This window comes from Mchenga conophoros, linkage group LG4, assembly GCF_057382185.1.
Source record: "Mchenga conophoros isolate Kocher_MC1m ecotype Shallow Benthic linkage group LG4, M_conophoros_male_GT1.1, whole genome shotgun sequence".
Classification (NCBI taxonomy): Eukaryota; Metazoa; Chordata; class Actinopteri; order Cichliformes; family Cichlidae; genus Mchenga; species Mchenga conophoros.
This window is the reverse complement of record NC_140529.1, coordinates 18,835,157-18,854,480: the sequence shown is the minus strand read 5'-3', so window position 1 is coordinate 18,854,480 and position 19,324 is coordinate 18,835,157. Positions and strand designations below refer to the sequence as shown.

Here is a 19,324-nt window from a genome sequence, read left to right as displayed (position 1 = left end):
CAACAACAACAAAACCAAAAAACAAAATAAAATAAGAGGGGCAGCCCAAATGTACATATGAAACAAAACATCTGCATGACAGTCATCTCAAAGATCTGAAACTACAGGTAACTGCAGGGAGACGGCCCAGGCGGCAAAGAAACAAGTTCCATCTCTCACACACGCACATGACGAGAGGAGTCTTGGCTTTACGTTACTGATGAGCAGATACACAAACACTTGTACATAGACGAATCACCGCAGACCATCCATGAGTCTGAAAACACGCAACACTTTAAACTTAAAGCTCAACAAGCAGGATGCTAGACAGGGCGGGGAAGGGAAAACAAAACGGGGGCAAGGCTGGAGAGACAAAGTGCAGACGTGCTGATTGAGTCGCGTGATTGGAGCGAGTTTCTCCCTCGTCCATGATGTGGGTGAGACGGACACATGGCTACCAGAGAAGGGAGGCGGAAAGCGGCAGCGGTGGCGCGCAGTGTTCACCAATTCAGCTGTGAGTAAGCAGAAAAGAGGCGGGTACATTTACAAAAAAAAAAAAAAAAAAAGCAAGGAGTGGAAGGCAGCCCTTTGAGAAAAGCACGGTGAGAGTCGGGTGGCTGAACAACCAGAATGAGCATTACCACATGCACCAAAAAGCCTCACACTGATCCCAGAGTGCTGGCTATGGCTTCAGAGAGCGACACAAATCTGATGTTTGCTGCAAAAAAAACCAAAAAAAAAAACAAAGCACAAAACACGAGGCGCAGGTGCATCTGTTAGCATCACTGCTCTGCATGAGAGGGATGACCCAGTGCATGGGTTGGTCTGTTTCTGGAGGGGGAGGGACATCCTATACTGTTCTCAGGTATGTGATCTACCAAACAACGGTTAATACAGTCACATCCAGAGCAAAGACAGGAGGGAGCAGACACCAAACAGATGCAAGGACATAGCTAAGGGAAAACACTCTGGAGAAACCAGAAAAGGAAGCTGGGAAAATTACACACAGCCCCCCCCAAAAAACACACACAAAAAACAACCCAGTAAGGAGTAACTGGAAATATAATATATACAGCACAACCATAGAGCGATGATGGGTGCTTGGCTGTGCGCTGAGCCGACAACTGGTTTCAACAGGAGTCGTAAAAAACAGAAACCCAAAAACAGGTAGTCATTGCCACGTGCAATCAGCTCTCACATTAACCAAAAGCAGGTTTTACTAGTTTCCTAGTAGGAATTTTAATGAGCTTGCTCTCGTCTCCCCGGTGGCTTAAGGTGAGGAGATCCCACTCTGTATTAACGGGTGGCTAGATTTGAGTCTTCGCTCGCAGTTAGGCCTCAATGACAGGCACCCCGGGTCAAACAAAACCAGACCCCATTTTCTAGGATGCATGTTCACCAAAATGGTTACAGAAAATAAGACTGAGAGCGTGTTCAGCGACCCCACCGTTTTACATTTAATAAAGGAAAACGTTTCAACTCAGTTAGGCTGATGGTTTACGTGCAGTTCTCCTAGAGTGGCGATAATTTGGGCGTTTTTGACCCAGCACAAAGCACCATGGGCGTTAGTATGAACGCTATGACTGCACAAACACATAATAAGAGAAACTATTTTTATGCTTTTAGCCCAAGTCATGCACGGCCTCCTGGATACAACCGACTGTCCACATATAAGAAGGAGGGAAAAGTCTGCCTGCTCTTTTATTATTCCCATGTTGCTCGCCAGCCAAGTCCCTTGCATGTCTCGGCCACTTTGGTAAGTTTTCAGGAATGCATGCATTCATATGAACATCATACACTTTTATAAGAAAAAGACCGATAACAAATGAAATCCTGCCAACATGCCAGTAAAAACATCGGTTTGTTTCAAAATCAAGTGTTCAGAAAAAGAAAAAAAAACAACAACCCTTAAACAATGTTGTACAAACAAAAACTGCAACAAGCACAATTAAAAAAAGAAAAGAAAAAACAAGTTTTTTTTGTATGTACATACACACCCGATTTAACATACCCCGTTCTTTTAGCCCTCAGTTTTACAAGGTCGTAATTTACATGGATCATGACAAGAAAGTTATGGTGTTGGTTAATACAGTAGTACGTGTGTATACATGAGAGGAGGCTACACAAAGAGGAGAAACAGGAGAAGCTCAGACAGGTTAGCGACATGAAAGAAAAGGTTTGATGAGGAGGAAAGGGACAGCGTGTTGCTGTAGATGAGGCATAAAAATGGAGAAAGAAAGAAAAAAAGAACTAAAACAGTACGACAGACCCTACCATCCCACCCAAGCACAGAAATCAAATTTAAACTTAGCTCTCTCTTTGCAGTAGAAATGGAAAGATTAGCAATTTAATGCTTGTATTTCTTGGTTTTATCTTTTTGTTGGTTTCTTGATGATGCGTTTTTCTTTTATTTTTAGCAAGTTGTTCCGAGCCTCTGCGCTTCTTTGTCACTCCTCAGGACTAAAGAAAAAAAAGAAAAAGAAACAGAAGACTTTAATAATGACATCATTTAATCCTATTATTAGAATCCTGCCAAGTAACATTTGACCACCGATTGCATGCAGGACGTAGTGCAGCTGAAACCAAATGTGACCTAATATGTAGAATAAAACGGTCAAGGAAAGACGTTTTTCAGTGGACACTTGCACTCACCGGCCACTTTGTTGTTAGGTACATCTGCTTATTAACACAAATATCTACCCATCAAATCACATGACAGCAGGTAAGGGCTGAGCTACTGGGATTTTCCCACAAAACAATCTCTAAAGTTTACAGAGAATGGTCTGAAAGAGAGAAAATGTCTAATGAGCAGCAGTTTTCTGGGTGAATATCCCTTATTGATGTCGGAGGAGAATAGCCAGACTGCTTCAAATTGATTGGAAGGCAACAGTAACTCAAGTAACCACGCCTTACAAGACGGATATGCAGAAGAGCGTCTCTTTAATTTCCTGGTAAGAAGAGGAACCTGAGGCTTAAAAAAACAAAAAAACAACAACAGTTTTCAGTTCAGCTGTGACATTTGGTAGGGTAAGAATTTAAGGTAAACTACATGAAAGCACAGATCCTTCTTGCCTCATATCATAGTTGAGGCTTGTGGTGATACTGTAACGCACAATGTCAAAAACCTCAAACTGTACTCAAAGTTAAATCTTCATCAAACGGGAGATTCACATCATGGATGTGCAGCCGACAAATCAGCAACTACTTTGTGAGGTCCTGTCAATGTATACCAAAATTCCCCAATCTGGAAGCAAACTGCTTCTGTACATTTACTGTAGTTTTTTAGATCTGTAACAAGTTTGCACTCTAGGCTGTGGCTTGTCTAAGTGTCTGCATGAGCAGCACTTGACTCCACTGACATCTAGTGGATGCACACCACAACTAAATCTATCCAGAGCTCTTACAGCTTGTTGACTAGATCTGAAAAATCTCACTTTCCTGATTTTCTTTGGCTTATCTCAGCCTGATCTGAAAGGATTTCTCAATGCAAGGCATGTTTGTAATCATCACTAAGATGGTGCGAGATTAGCTCAAGCAATACCAAAACCCCCACTGATTTTAGCCTCAAATAATGCAGAAAAGACTTCAAACTAGAAAGACTAGCTCAAGCTGTAGCTGTGTAGTCCAATGAGGTGAGGAAGAAAGATTTCCAAAAGAACTTAATGTAGAGGTGTTATGAAAAAGTACTAAATCTAGCTAATGTGGGGAAAAGTGTGTGTCTTCTTCCATAATATACTTTGTGTTTTTAACCTTGTGTTGCTGCTTTGAGTTTGGGTGCAAAGAAAGCAGCCTTTTTTGTGTACCTGTGTCTCAAGAGCGAACCGGCGGCTGGTAGTTGTCCTGGAAACGGGCCGTTTCCTCAAAGATCAGCTCCTTCAGCCTCTCTTTGGGAAGGTCGTCCAGTTCCATGGTGAAAGTGAAGGGCTCCTCTGCGACAGGCTGCACGTTTCACACACACGCACGCACAGACAGCAGCAGAATGTTACGAGTCATTTCGTGAAAACGCTGCTCTGCATTTGCAAAGTGAGAAGCGCAGTGTGGTGGTGGCTTGCATGAGTTTCACACTGTTGCGACACCACACACCATAACCACGATTATTACACTTACACAAAGCAGCAGTAATCTCACAGGTAAAATAAAGTCTACAGTACAATGAACATGTGTTTACTGCACTGAATCTCTTATAGTTACACAACCTGAGAGGAAACTTAATACTTAATCCAAACACTGCTAAGAGGCTTCACAGCACAGTCCAATATAGCTGCAAATCAAATCAAATCTTAGCTTACGGTAGAAAAATGGCTAAACCCAGCTTCCTTATGTAGCTTGTATGTTGTGTAAAACTCTTTACCACACAAATTTAACACTTTGTGCATTTTGCACATAACAAAGATTGTATTTTACCTCATCTGAAGGATCGTAGTACTGCTCCAGGTAAGGGTGAGCCAGGGCCTCCTCGACGGTGATGCGCTTGATGGGGTTAAAGGTCAACATGCGGCCCAGCAGATCGAGAGCTGCATTAAAGTCACAAGGAGCTTAGTTAGTTCACTCGCCAGGTTATGCAAAAATATAACCTACAGCTTTTCTTTAATTTTCACCCGATAACTGATGACCCGAGCAAACATCACGTGAAACATTTCCAGAAGTTTGATGCGTTTCAGTTTCCAACAGTTTCTTAAATCCTGCCACTCACTCAGAACACACAAACACACAAAATGAGCCATTTTTTAAATATTAGTTGAGACAAATGCATTATAATAATATGGCAATTTCTCTATCCAATATATCACAGCTTATTTAAAGGCGTTGGTGCAGGTTTTTATCATGTGAATCATTTCCTGATGCTGCTGTTTGCTAATTGGTCGCTAACAGGAAATCTCTGTTGCTCACAGCAATCCTGATTTACAGCTGATCTCATTTACATAGACATCTGTTGAAGTGAGGTCACACCCCTGTGCCCTAATAAAGTGTGTACCTTAGAGGCAACTTTCTCCTGACTGGCTGCAAACAATTAACTATTTTAGTGTTTTATGAGCATTAATATAGGATCCTAAAACAGAACACCTGTTTGTATTTGTATACGCCAAGACTGCAAATAAACCACATCAATCGCGTTGGAGTCTGCCTTGTTTTCGGACACTTAAACGTGACAGAATGTGCAGCTGAAACGATAATAACAAACAAAACCTTATTTTAAACATTAATTTATTTGTCGTGTCTTCAACCTCTTTTCCTATGGAACAGTTTTATCTCGGTTTGTAAAAATTCAGCACCACCCTCTTCATCTGAAGGTGCATGGAAAACTCCGGGGTTAACTTGGATACGCATGTCGGTTGAAACTGAAATTTTAGTTCAGTGGCGGCAGCAAGTTGGCAGTTCGCTGGTAGTGCGTGGGCTGCCCATCTACCTGTAGAGAACATCTGCTGTCAGTGGAGGCAGCATACAAAATATGTGGTAGAACAGGCCTGAGGGTTATTCTTACTGGTGCTGCTGGTACAACAGCCAGCCAAGGGGAAGAGAGAAGTTCTAACCCACAAAAAACTGAAGTGAAACAGTGTTACAAACAATGAAATGTTTCCACTGCACAGTGCTTTCCATGCTGCATTTTATGATTTTTGATGATTTCTCTACGCTTATCCCATGCCTCGACAACCCTCTTGTCAAACAATCAGCATTCGACTAACACATAGGTCTTCCCCGACCAGCTACGTGCAGCTGGGATGTTGGAGCACATTTATGGTGGGTGCAAACCCACCCCCCCCCCTTCTCTCTCTCTCTCAATCCATACGCAAACAAAACAGTTTGCGCAAGATCATAAATTAGGCATCGACCTAGTAGCAGACATAAGTTAATCAGATAATAGAAAGACAACCTGGCTATTCTGAACTTGATTTGAAGTACAGGGCTCAGGAAATAGTCTGCCCTAGATGCACTCGCACCAATGAAAACACAGTTAGGTGAGGAAGCTGCCTGAGGCGGCATAAAAAACAACTGATTACTAGTTCAAGATTTTTTTTCTAGATCAGTAAAAACTGTGGGGAACCTTAGCTCATTTGATAATCAAAACTATATCCAGAGAAGAAAACTCAGCAGCTGTGAAATCATGGGGAAATTACCAGTTATATTCTCACATGGGCCTAATCGAGCATGACTTAGTGTCATAAAGAAAGTACGCTTTCTTGTACATTTCTGTTGGGTAACGTCTTGATAAAGTCAGTGAAACACTGCATCTTTAGCAATGCTGAAGTATATAAATGTCCACTCCTTGCTAGTATTCAGGACTGCAAATAAACCATGCCACAGTACCTTTAGGGTCTGCCTTGTAGAACAGCTTTTCCCACGGGATCTTGGGTTTTTCAGGCAGGGACTGCAAGTAGTTCCTCGCCTTCAAGTTAATAATGCAGTTCAGATCTTCTTGAGATGGAGAGCCAAGAATGCCTGTAAAAAACACAAGGAGACTCAAGACGGCTGCTCATTAACATCACTGATCTCTAATGTGGAAATAAGAGAGAAGTATGTCTCACCCAGTATGTGGTTGAGTTGGTCCAAGTAGTGTTTCCCAGGGAAGATGGGTTTGTTGGACAACATCTCAGCCAGGATGCAGCCCACCGACCAGATGTCAATGGACTTTGAGTAGCCCTGAGACACAAACACACGCACTTAGCCCAACTGTGATTTTTATCTTTTATTTATCGAAAACTAAATAAATTAAAAAGGAAAAAAAAAAAAAACCCTCATCAGTTACCCACAGTCTTACCTTGGAGTTGAGCATGATTTCTGGAGCCCTGTACCAACGAGTAGCCACATACTCAGTCAAAAAACCAGTGTGGTCGTGCTCTGGGTCGGCTATCCGCGCCAGGCCAAAGTCACAGATCTGACAACAACACAGAGGGTCAGAGGTCAAAAACAGCAGTCTGCCAGCTGGCCCAGAACAAAACTCCAGAGTGTCTGAAAGTAGTGAAGCATGTTCAGAAAGTTATTTTAGATTTAGATGTAGTTTTCTTCTCTGTTTAATATGCATGCAACACAGTTATTTTAAATGATTTTGGTCTTGTTATATGGAAACGTACAGTAAGTAACATTGTTGGGAAACAGATCCAGTATATAGCTGCAGGAACATTCGTTTAGATGCATTTATTCCTCTGGAAGGGAAGGCTTCAGAAAACCACAGCAACACGAGCTGCCTTTGTTCCTTACTCCTCCCACATGATCCAACTAATCCAGGGATTGATGGCTGAAGGTTCATAGTTCACCCGGACTACTCTAAGGCTGTGCAACATTGAAACAAATGGCTCAAAATAACAACAACAACAACAAAAAAAAAAAAAGATTGGAGATGAGATTTTGTTTGCCTTGTATTCAAGTTTTACTGTTTTTTTTTTTTTTTTAATTATTTTTCATCACTTTTTATGCACTTTCTTACAAAATCTTTATGATTCCTTAAAAGATAAGATATTCCTATCATTTATCTGTAATTCCCAATACACTCGCAGAAACACCGTTTACACTGTGTGGTTGCATCCTTACTTACTTTAGACACCATGAGAGGTGTTTTTAGGATCGTTTTCAGGATTGTTTTCTGCCATAAAATAAGAAGCATGAGCTAGAGAGCCTAGTCATTTCATACTAAAATTCATTGAAAGTGCAAAATTTGACTGAAGCCAGCTGAGGTGAACACTTGTCATTCTCATCAGATGTGCTGCGGTGCGTTTCAGAAGCTTCCAGGTAGATGTTCTCTGCTTAGCTAAAAATATGTGCCGGGTCTATTTCTGACAAGCGCCGCATCACACCGCACAGAGCTGATTGAGCAGGAAGGAAAGTAAGAGAGAAGAATGGCCTTGGGCATCTGGTCAGTTTTCAAAATAAAACACCCGGATGTGGTCCGAAGCCGTGGCCAGGATGGACCAAAACCACACTGCAGCTGGGAAGCGACACAGCCGTCAATTAAGCTCTAAATACAGCATACATTACAAGGCCCAAAGACTGTATCATTAAAACAGTAGCAACCTGGTTTTCCTGGCAGAGCCTTCAAACATTCCTTCGAAGTTTTTTTTTTAATCTTCTTGAGAGCTGGCTGATGTAACCGCTGTTGCCCACAATGCTACTTTTATGTTTAATTACATGGAAATAAATGGCCTAAATGCCACATAACACTGACTTTGCAGCACATAAATGTCAAATGACCAGATTTACACTCAGAGCCTTCATATGCTGTATCAAGTATGTAAAATCCACTATCCCACACCAAGGGGAGGGAAAAAAAAATAAATAAATTGTTGTCGTTTTAAATGGTGATTGCGGCATGCACATGTGAGCTAACCTTGAGGTCGCAGGTGGTGTTGATGAGCAGGTTGGAGGGCTTGAGATCCCGGTGCAGCACGTTGGCGGAGTGAATGTACTTGAGGCCTCGCAGGATCTGGTAGAGGAAGTAGCAGACGTGGTCGTTGCTTAGCCTTTGGCTCTTCAGTAGCTTGTACAGGTCGGTCTCCATCAGGGTCTGCACAATGTAGCTAGAAGGATGCACGGGTCAAGGAGGACAACAACAGCTAGTATCTACTGATGCTGGAGGATAGGAACACTTCGTGGATGCTTTCTGCAGCTAAATATGGTTCAAATCCAGTGAAAATCGGCTGAAGCCTTTTTCGTAAACCTTTCAGGTCAGGAGTCATTTTGTTGTGCAAATCAAACAACAGAAAACCTAAATGACTACAGACTCTAGCAGGAGTGTACATAGCCCAAAAGAGCCTACAGGTGGCTTTACCAAATTTAGAATATCCATTATACTTCGGTATCCTTTTGCAGCACTGCATAAATACATATTTCAATCATTCAACTGTTCTAGATCCAGATCAGCAAGTATTGCAAGTATTAACAGTAGGTTTATAGAGGAAAGTCTGACAGGTAGATGTGCGCACAGTCCTGGTTGATTTAAAAAACGCTCCTAAATGATCACAACTGTTACAGTTTGTGATAAAGACAAAAATTGTTTTGGAAAGAAAAGAAGACGAGTTTTACAGCAATATTCGCTGCATCATTGTGACACAAACCATTTGATATCTGAACACAGACAGAAAAATAGTTCAAACTAGATTTTTATGACAAGTGCTTAATATTACTGTGACTACACGACCATTTTAGAGAACATTTAAATGGTTCCTGAGTCCAAAATAAGTCCACTTAGGCTGAATGACACTTGTTAAAGGGTTAAGAGGCCCACAGTGCACGGTGCACTAACCAGCTGAGCTACACACAGAAAGTAGTAACTAAATGATGATGCCATCAGCGGACAGATTTGATTATCCTTAGCAAACTCAGTCAAGTTTTCACGAGTTCATATAAACACTACGTGACTAAGTAAAGCAAACCAAGCAGATAAAACAACAGGATACACAAAAAATGCGACTCATGCATTTCCTTTCCGTTTCTCAGAAGACAATGCAACTGTTCTCAGTCAGTGCCGAGTTCCGAGGATGCTCGCTACTGCCCAATGTGGCTGAATAACAGAGATCTTAGCAATGATTCAGCAGCTCAAGCCGTTTGAGTAAAGTGGTCAAATGACTGACTCTCGAGGCCATTTGATGAAAATGTTTCGCTCTGTGAAGCAAATCTGATATTATAGATTTGATTGATCTCTACCAGCCACAGCATTAATGTTTCCAGGTTTCCTTTCTTAACCCATCCTACTGACTTTAACTCTATGCACACACAGAGCAAGTAAAAGATGGATTAATAATTTGTGTTTGCTCGTCTGGTCTAAATTCACCACAAGCCACACAATTTTAATAACTGTGCAGTCACAGCTGACTTATCCGAGCCACAAGCTTAGAGAGAAAAACCAGAGGTGGTTGAAGTTCTGCGAGAGTCACAAATGTTACAGGTGAGGGCTAAACCTGTACTTGAGCCCCACCCCCCAAAAACATCTGTAATCAAACAGCCCTACTTTGTCTTTTTAAACACACAAACCTGCAGTTGACTTCAGCATCTGTACCATCATGATGCTGCATGACTTCTTCATTGGCTAAATCCAGTAAAGAATAGTGTGCTACAGTGCGTTTGCATAATAAACTCGCAAATTTCATATTAGTCATTGTTCTCAGCATCTTAAAGATGGCTCACTTCCTTCACAGTAAAAATTTGATCTCACATATTCCCTGAAACAACAACAACCTCGCAGAACTTGCTTCAGGTATTAAACTCTGTTTAGAGTTTATGGACTCTTGAGACAGTTTTAATGTAACCATGTTCTTGTCTCTCCTTTAGTAACATCTCAATCTCAGTGTGACTGCCTGCTTGATTTTTTTAACCATAAATTAACACGTATGGAAAAAGCAGGATACACATCCTTCATGTTGTCGAGCTGCTGTGCCCTGATGATGTCGTTGATGCCGATGATGTTCTCATGGTGGAAACGCAGCAGGATCTTGATTTCCCTCAGCGTGCGCTGGCAGTACGTCTGGTGCTCGAATGGGCTGATTTTCTTGATGGCTACGCGCTGGTTTGTCAAGTTGTCCAGAGCAGAGCTGGGAAGAGGCACAGGACAGGGGTCAGATTACACACTGCATAGATACGGTATTACAAACTGGGCTGACACTGAGCTCCATAAGGGTGCTTCAAACTGTCACTACTAACAACAAGCAATGGGGCTTTTTTTTGGCTGTAATATGTTGAGAAGCACTGTAGCTGTAGGCCGGAGTGTGGGCGCAGTGTCAGCACGATGGAGATGTAGGATGCATGAGGAGCAGGCAGGGCTGGAAAAAAAGGTGAGGATGGTTTCTTTCTTGTGGTGAGTTTTGCATTAAAAAAAGACACTCATCTTTATCAGGAACACTAAGTGAAAGATCATTCTTGGGTTGCACAACACACTGAAATATTGCGAGGATGTATGTAAGTTTTGGAGCTTTCGCATGTTTAACAGACACTCCAAGACCACTTGGATCGCTGTCAGTGTGCCAAACAGTTATTGCTGTCAATGTTTACAAACAGGGAAAGCAGCAGCAGCAAAGTCACGTGACCACGATGGCACAAACAATATAGCACTATGCTATCAGAGCTGGCAGAGAGCCGCACGGTGTGTGCGCCCTGCTGAGGTGGGATGTGTGGGCCCAACATCCATCTCGCTGCTGTGCCATCTGATTGTTCATGAGGCCGAGCTGTGAACGCAGCGACATGACACTGATAATCAAACGCATCTAACATGGTTGGACACGTCCACACGAAAAGGTGCAGCTCTCATACGTCGATAACACGAGGGAGAGGCCTCGGCAAGGCTCACAAATGTCACTCGCATCCTCCGCAGCAGCTCTGTCAGAATTAAAACAGAGATCGGAGCGATTTTGAGGCTGGTTCCGGACGTGGCTACAGCGATAACCAACTTTCCTCTGCGGTCAAACGCCGCCTGCAGAAGAAGATCTGATTGCAGTAGCAAACTACGTCCTGCGCAAACACTCCCCAAATCTTGTTTCCTGTAAAGCTCATAGCCACGCCTGTGGCTGTTCGGCTAACCCGAGTCACCGTAAAGCTAGGCTGCTCAAGAGGTTCAACAGTGTCTTAAGTGCCAATCATCGTGACTGAACACACATTAACTCGACCCCGCTTGTAGAATACAGCCGCTAAAGCGAGCTGGCTCACAGTGTTTGCTAATAAACACATTATGTTAGCTAGCGCGTTCGCTTCGCGCTACGGTAGCCCGACAAGAGATGACAAGCGCTACTACTCACCACACCATTCCGTAAGCACCCTCCCCGATGTACGACAGGTTCGTATAGCGGGGGCCCACGTCAAAAATCTGTCCTTTCACGGACTCGGCTGGAGTCCTGGGCACCGGAGCTACGGGCGGTGCATCGGGCGCAACAGGCGCAGCAGCAGCGCTGTCGGAGGCTTCGGCCGCGACCGCCGCAGTGCTGCTTGTATCCGCCATTCTTCCTCTCCAAACCGCTCCGAGACTGTCAGGGAGTGTCACTAGGCCCCGCCGCCGCTTTCAGCTGCTCTTTAACGGCCGTCTGAGGCTTTAATCGTGCGGACTGTGTGACTGACGGGGCGCAGCAACTGGGCCCTCTCTACTACTGGAGCGTAAATGGATTTCGTGCGCGAGCGGGGATTTGGTCTCAGCAGTCAGCGTAAATGCGCGTGCAAGAGTTGCGTTAGATTTAACTAAAAGGATGGTTCCGTTGGGCGGCAGCGTGTCATTTGGCACCAAACGACAGGCACCGCCTACTCCGCTGCTGTAGTGAGGCAAAACAAGCGGCCATACAAGAATTAAACTTGCAGCAGCCGCGAGTGGGCGTGCCGAAATATGTTGCATGCTGGCTGTTATGGAAAACAAATTAAATAGTTTCTGATGAATTTGAACTTTGGCTTGTTTTGTTTTTTTGTATATTAAATATTTTAGAACAATAAAAATAGTTTTAAATGGTGGTTTGAACACGCCGTGGCAGGATAATGTCACAGGAGAGGCTTTTTTGTTTACATGTACACAGACTTTATTGTATGTCAGGTTTATTACACAAGGCATCACATTATTATTTATACATTACAACAGCAATAATACTACCAGTATATAGCTGGCAACTACTGTTGGTAAATATCAAACATCATTTAAACATATACAAGTGTTAGTGTCAGGATGTTTCTTCTTCCATATACACCAGAATAATAATAATAATAATAATAATAATAATAATAATAATAATAATAATAATAAAATACAGCATAAAATAATCTATCTATCTATCTATCTATCTATCTATCTATCTATCTATCTATCTATCTATCTATCATAAACATATGTCTCTTTCAAGTACTGTTGCTGCAGTGAGAGTACTAACTGAGATGGGGAAAAGAGATCATATTTCTCCCATGGAGTTGCTGCTCTTCATTGGCCCCCGGTTAAATCCAGAATTGAATTTAAAACTCGTCTACTCACATACAACCACTTATATAGTCAGGCCCCATCATATCGTGCATAGGACCACATTATCCTAACAGAGCACTTTGCTTGCAGACTCTAGGCTTAATTGTGGTTCCAAGAGTATTTACAAGTAGAATAGGAGGCAGAGCCCCAGGATTCTCTCTTCTGTGGAACCAGGACCCAATTTGGATTTGGGAGACAGACACCATATCTACTTCCAAAATTAGACCTAAAAGCCTTCCTTTTTGTTAAAACTTATAGAGCTGGATCACGTGACCCTGAACCACCCCTTAGTTACGCTAAGCTGCATTGTGCTATTGAATTTACTCATCAGTGATTATTAAACCTTGGCTGTGTTGGTTCTCTTCTCTTTCCCTTCACCACCCGGTCGATCTGGTCCTCCCCGAGCCTGACTCTACAGGAGGTTTCTTTCTGTTGAAAGCGAATTTTCCCTACTCACTGTCACCAAGTGCTCACCCAGAGAAGGTCATCAGGTTGTTGTTTGGTCAAACTGACTCCCTTCTCTAATTTTTCTCTTTCCGCGTTTTTAACAATTTACCGACACTTACACGGAAATGTTTTCTAAAAGCTTACAAACGTTCGCACATTATGCAGATATCGATCAAAACATTAAAAAACAACAACACTATTTTCATTTATTTTTTTATGTTGCACTAAGCTATACATGTCAAATACAGGACATTCATTTACCTGTCGGTCATCTTTTTTTTTTAAATCAACTTTAAATGGCCGATCACTATGGAAACGAGCGCCACCGTCGTAGGCGCACCCCTTTGCGGACGTCACCTTGCAGGGCGTTGCACTTCCTGGTTTCCGTTGTGTTGTACTTTCTAGGCTACTGATTGATTGGAGGAATGATACATTTACCCCTGCGGCGACACTTGGTCGGACCGATTCGTTTAGCGTTTACTCTTCTCGGACTCCCGCATACCGTCTGGACCTCCGGAGTAAGGTATGGACGGGAACATTACTTATAAGCCTTTACCTTGAAGCTATCAAGCTAATAAGCGTAGGGAAATATAAAGTCTGACTGAATAGTGCTCACCAGGTAATTTTAGTACTGTGCAGTGGCTTGGGTTATATGCACAATCCAATTTATTCACAATGGATATCAAAATAGATGTTAATATGCACGAGATTATAGACATGACCACTGAAGATCAGCTATACAGAATGATCACTGTACAGATTTCAACACGGCAGAAGCAGCTGTGTAACAGCAGCTGTAATCCCGCTGCCCTGCACTGATTAACGGCCTACTCCTTTAATCTATGTGCGTGTGACAGAAGATATTTCTTGTCATCATTGAGGGGCAATGGCATTTTCATAATGTGGAGAGAAAGGAGTGCATGTGGAGTACTTACATTATCTTCTCTCTCCTTTAGGCCTGCTATTTCCTGCCCTTCTTCTTACCCCTTCCCAACCAGTAAAACCATCAGCGCTGACAACACTAGTTACTGCCGCCGGCACTCCACCATGCCATCTTCAGTAGGGCCTCATGTAAAGTCCAGATGCCCACAGTATCCAGGGTCCAATATCAAGCGCTTGTCTGTGCCTGATGACAAGGTGGACTGGACTCAGAAGTGGCCCGAGTATAATCCAGTCAGCTACACGGCCCCTTCAGTTTTAAATAACCCAGCCTGGGCGGATCCTGATATTGGGTGAGCAACAAATAGCACCTTTAATGCTTATCAAGTACATTCTGGTAGCGCCATGCGAGTAATGTAATCTGATCTATGAAGCATTATAGATTTTTTTTCTACACTTGTTTTGTAGCTCCTCTCCAAAGTTTAACACTGTGGATGGTGCTGTGGACAGGACGAGCTTTGAGGGAAGCTATAAAGTGGAAAATGGAAAACCGCTGTAAGTTATACCTCTAAGATGGTTTTTCCGATATTTAATAAAACATCCAGTTTAGTAGAATTTGCCCTGGTAACTGCAGTGTTAGCAAACCTTTCACACTGCAGAGCTGTTTCATTAGCTGTTATTGTTAAAGGCATTGCTTACAAGTCTCAAAACTCCATATAAAAAATTTTACTCCCATAGAAATCCTTGTGGACGCACAGGGTTGGCAGGCAGAGGGTTGCTAGGACGATGGGGACCCAACCATGCAGCAGATCCAATAGTCACCAGGTACCTATTCTTTTGCTTTACACAGTGCAATTATCCACACTCACATACCGCGCATGAATAATTTAAAAGTGGAAATCTCAGTGCACATTAGTGCCAAGTAATTTGATATCCATCTGAAAGCTGACTTCAACTGAAACAGTTTCATATCATAGCTAAAAGTCGATGAATTCAAAGACAACCGGTTGCATTTATGCACATTTCACCATCTGACAGATGGAAGGTAGATGTCAAAGGGGCAAAGATTCACCACTCAGTCTCCCAAAAGCCTGTTCTGCAGTTTGTGTCTATCAAGAGGAAGGACTGTGGGGAGTGGGCCATTCCTGGGGTAAGTGTTTTTTATGTTTCTTCTGTCTATACAGGGGCGTCCCGCCATTCTTGCTTGCCATATGGTGTCTACAAAAATGCTGTAGGGCAGCAAAAACAAGATTTCATTGTCGTGGAAGGGAGGGGTTTGGAGATATGTAAGAAGTTATAGTCCTGTTGTTGTTTTTGCAGGGCATGGTAGATCCAGGCGAGCAGGTTTCTCTCACACTGCAGCGGGAGTTCTCAGAAGAAGCATTGAACTCGCTCTCGAGTTCCCCAGCAGAGAGAGCGGAAATCCATCAGCGCATCACCAATCTCTTCAAATCGTCAGGATTTATGGTTCGTAAAGTGGCTTATGTGTTTGCTGCCATATTTGAATCACCAGGTGGGTCTGTCAGGTCAACTATCAGGCTTTTTCTCTGAGGGCTGACAGCTTGTGATCTTTCTCCTTCAGGTCTATAAGGGCTATGTCGATGATCCCAGAAACACTGACAATTCCTGGATGGAGACGGTTGCTGTCAACTTTCACGATGACTTAGGTATCATTAATTATGAGGAATGCTATTCCTTCTTTTTTCTTTCACCTCTGCTTGTCAGCATTTTTCTAGCGTTTTAAAAAAGTTGATGAATGTATATGAATATAAAACACTTGACCGTAATACTGTATATAAAAGATGAATGTGGCCACTTTTAATGTCACACATTGGTTCGTTAAGTCGTGTTTTGAAGATTCATCCTCAAGATTTTGGCGGTCACTGTCTTGGTTTCCTGACCCTCACACACTGCATATTCAAAAAGTATCAACCTGTCAGTCACAATGTGGCGCAAAGACCTAAAACAACCTAAAACGTCTTTTTGAGTCGCCCCCTGCTGTATATTAGAAAAAAAGAAATGGAGGTTTTAAAGCACTTCCAGATTGGATTTAAGACTTGGTAGTTGGTGGCGCCCAGTGTTGGGTGTAATATGTTACTTAAAACTACAATGACATTAGATTTTTCAGTAATACAACAATTAAAGAACGTGTTACTCCATTAAATTCAGTAATTATATTTAATTTTCAATTATTATTACTCACATTATTTGAGGAGTGAAGTTATGGAGATTAGTTTTGTTTTTATTGCACAAAAGGACAAGAGGATGTTGGTAAAGTTGCAAGAATCTGCACATACATCATGCTGATGCTAAGCTAGTGAAAAAGCCAGAGTTATGTTAAAATTGAGTGAATGCTGACCCCAGCCCAGCAGTCAGACAGTCAGACCCTGAACTTCAACAGTGATGATCAGTCAGCACTGTAGCCTCCATTTCTATCTGTACATGTTTGTAAAGTAGGATCGCTGAAGTCTTCTTGAGGTGGTTTCCATCTTCGTTGTGTGTTACCAGCTTTGTGTTCATATGTAAACACAAGAAAAGATCATACCAAACAAATCTCTTTGTTTTTACATCAGGTAACAGCGTGAGCGAGCTGCCACTGGAAGCTGGTGATGACGCCGGACAGGTCCAGTGGGTTGACCTTGACTCATCTTTCCCCCTTTATGCGAACCACTCCCATTTCCTGGAGATTGTTGCCAAAGAGAGGAAAGCGCACTGGTAGCCAAAAACGAATGAATGCTTTAAGAGAGAAGGAAACTTAAAAGCCTTACAGCCCCTTGGTGTGGTGAGAGGGCTCATCAACTGAAGTAGCATGGCATTTTATGTGAGCCTACTTACACTGATTGATGTACAAAACCCTAACACATATTAATTTATATTAAAACTCCCAAAGATGTACTCTGCAGTTTAAAAGAGATAGCCTGCTAAGCATGCTGTTTGATATACTAAAAGAGAACTATTGTACATTTAGATTAAACCCTTTGACTGACTGCTTCCAAGATAGTAAAAATAAGCCTGTAAGAACAAGAGGAAGCACAGATTATGCTAATGTATTCAATGCTAACAAGTATCACATTAACCAAACACAATGATCTCCCGAACATAACAGTACTACTAAATTAATGGAAGGGGAGAAATCAGAATAAAGAAGTGGAATCTGGCTTTGATCTTTACATGTGAAAAGGATATGATGATGGTGATGCGCAGGAGCAGACATGGTTTCGAGTGGCAACAGACGGTGGATGTAAAACAGCATTTTGCAATCAGCAGGCTGCCTTTCCAAATGTACACATCAAAACGTGTCATCTCACAGGTCGGGATACTTATCAGGGAGGCAGTGATGAATTATGCATGAAAGATCTTGAAATCTGTGTGAGACAAACACTAACACCTCTGTTATTTAAAGGTACTGCAGAATGGAGGGTCCCAAAATGAATCGAATAAATACATAATTAATTATGTCAATAATGGGTTCAAATTGGAAATGCGTTAATTGTTTTTATTACATGTTTTAAATGAAACTCTATTTTGAATGATTATTTTGTAATAAGTTTATTATTTTCAATTTCAAATAATTAATGACAAATGTCAATAATTATTTATTCATCTATTTAGCTCATTCTTTTTGGCACTCATGTCCTCTATTCTCAACAACCAAAAATAATTATTTATAAAATCCCGTTAGGAGTGGCAGCTGCTTTGTCTTCAGATTGATTTTCCAGATAAGATAAGATAAGATAAGATAAGACTTTATTGATCCCACAACGGGGAAATTTTTGCGTTACCTCAGCTCAGGTACAGATATATGAAGGAAATACAAAAATACAATTAAGTACAATCAATGAAAAAAAGTAAGATAATACACTATATACAATGGTAGCATACACAGTATGTGATTATGGATATAGTTGGAAATATGGAAGACATAAACTATATCGCTTGGAAGGTCATGGAAGGTCCATTATGCATGAAGTGGTGACCGTGGATGTTCACAGTGTCCAGTGACTTATGACATCATGATTGAGGAGTTATAGAGTCTAACTGCTGTTGGGATGAATGATCTGCGAAAGCGCTCCTCCCTTATTTTACAAGGTATTGTCAGGCCTGACCGTGACTAAACTGATGAGGACATCAGTTGGGCTTATCAAGCATTAACCTTAATCAAATTAGGGCCCCAAGAGTTCCAGGAGGCACCACAAATCCTATAAAACTTTTATTTGCTCTCCGACCACAATGTCACCCATGTAAGGGCCAATTCTGCTGTTTAAATTTCACTTCAGTAAGCATATGATGCACTATAGCCCTAAAATTATGGGCTGGATGACAGCTTTTTGGCAGTAAAATTCTGCACAAACACTTTAATTATTGGTATCATTAATTGCTCGTCTTAAAGCTTTACAGGTTCTGTAAAGTATTTTTTTAATATAAGGTGTAATGTGAAAATTAACAGGGGTTTACTTATGAAACTTGCACTGATTAAAATTATTATTATTTTTCAAATGTTTGTCTGCATAACTTAAAAATGTACATTGTTGTGAAATCGTGAGTTCAATTGTATGGGTTTCCTCATTAAATATGCACCATTATAAAGTAGTTACTGTGTGAGCAACGTCAGCTGGTTTCAGCTCACACAGTCACACCAGAAACAGTTTCCTTATATGTTTTTGTTTGTGCCATTGAGAGCTACACCAATGTTTCATGTGTACTTTGCATTCTATTCATGTGAAAATAAATTCCCACATATATTAAACAAGTTAAATGTGTTTGCCTCACACTGTGTTGCTGTGTGCACTCTATGTTGTATGCGCAGTGATCCCTTTTTCCACCAGCATAGTAGTGCAGGCCCTCACAGCTTCTAGTGGTTAGTACAAACTGATGTTCCAACCATTTTATTAAGCACGTATCCAATTCAGGGGTGGAGCTAGAGCTTAAACCTATAGCCAAATAATGACTCCAATTCTAAAAAACATGGGATGCTGTATAAAATGTAAATAATAACAGAATGCAATGATTTGCAAATCTTATAAACCTGTATTTCATTCACTGTAGAACAGAGAAAACATATCAACGCATCATTTTATTGTTTCATGTAAAATATTGGCTCATTTTGAA

The 19,324-nt window shown here is 41.7% G+C and overlaps 2 protein-coding genes across 2 annotated transcripts; one reads left to right on the top strand and one right to left on the bottom strand.

The window, feature by feature from the left end:
- Positions 1-1,664: 1,664 nt before the first annotated feature.
- On the bottom strand, positions 1,665-12,070 carry mapk3 (mitogen-activated protein kinase 3). The gene is made up of 9 exons (XM_085270802.1): positions 11,697-12,070; positions 10,317-10,499; positions 8,300-8,489; positions 6,737-6,853; positions 6,504-6,618; positions 6,286-6,417; positions 4,384-4,493; positions 3,783-3,918; positions 1,665-2,439 (listed from the first exon to the last, which is right to left on the bottom strand). The coding sequence occupies exons 1-8, from the start codon at positions 11,894-11,896 to the stop codon at positions 3,790-3,792; spliced, it is 1,176 nt and encodes a 391-aa protein (XP_085126928.1). The 5' UTR covers positions 11,897-12,070; the 3' UTR covers positions 1,665-2,439; positions 3,783-3,789.
- Positions 12,071-13,703: 1,633 nt separating this feature from the next.
- Positions 13,704-18,971, top strand: nudt9 (nudix (nucleoside diphosphate linked moiety X)-type motif 9). The gene is made up of 8 exons (XM_085270803.1): positions 13,704-13,859; positions 14,293-14,568; positions 14,684-14,770; positions 14,954-15,040; positions 15,254-15,365; positions 15,536-15,682; positions 15,798-15,882; positions 16,789-18,971. Exons 1-8 carry the CDS (start codon positions 13,762-13,764, stop codon positions 16,932-16,934), a joined length of 1,038 nt encoding a protein of 345 aa, XP_085126929.1. The 5' UTR covers positions 13,704-13,761; the 3' UTR covers positions 16,935-18,971.
- The last annotated feature ends 353 nt before the right edge of the window (positions 18,972-19,324 follow it).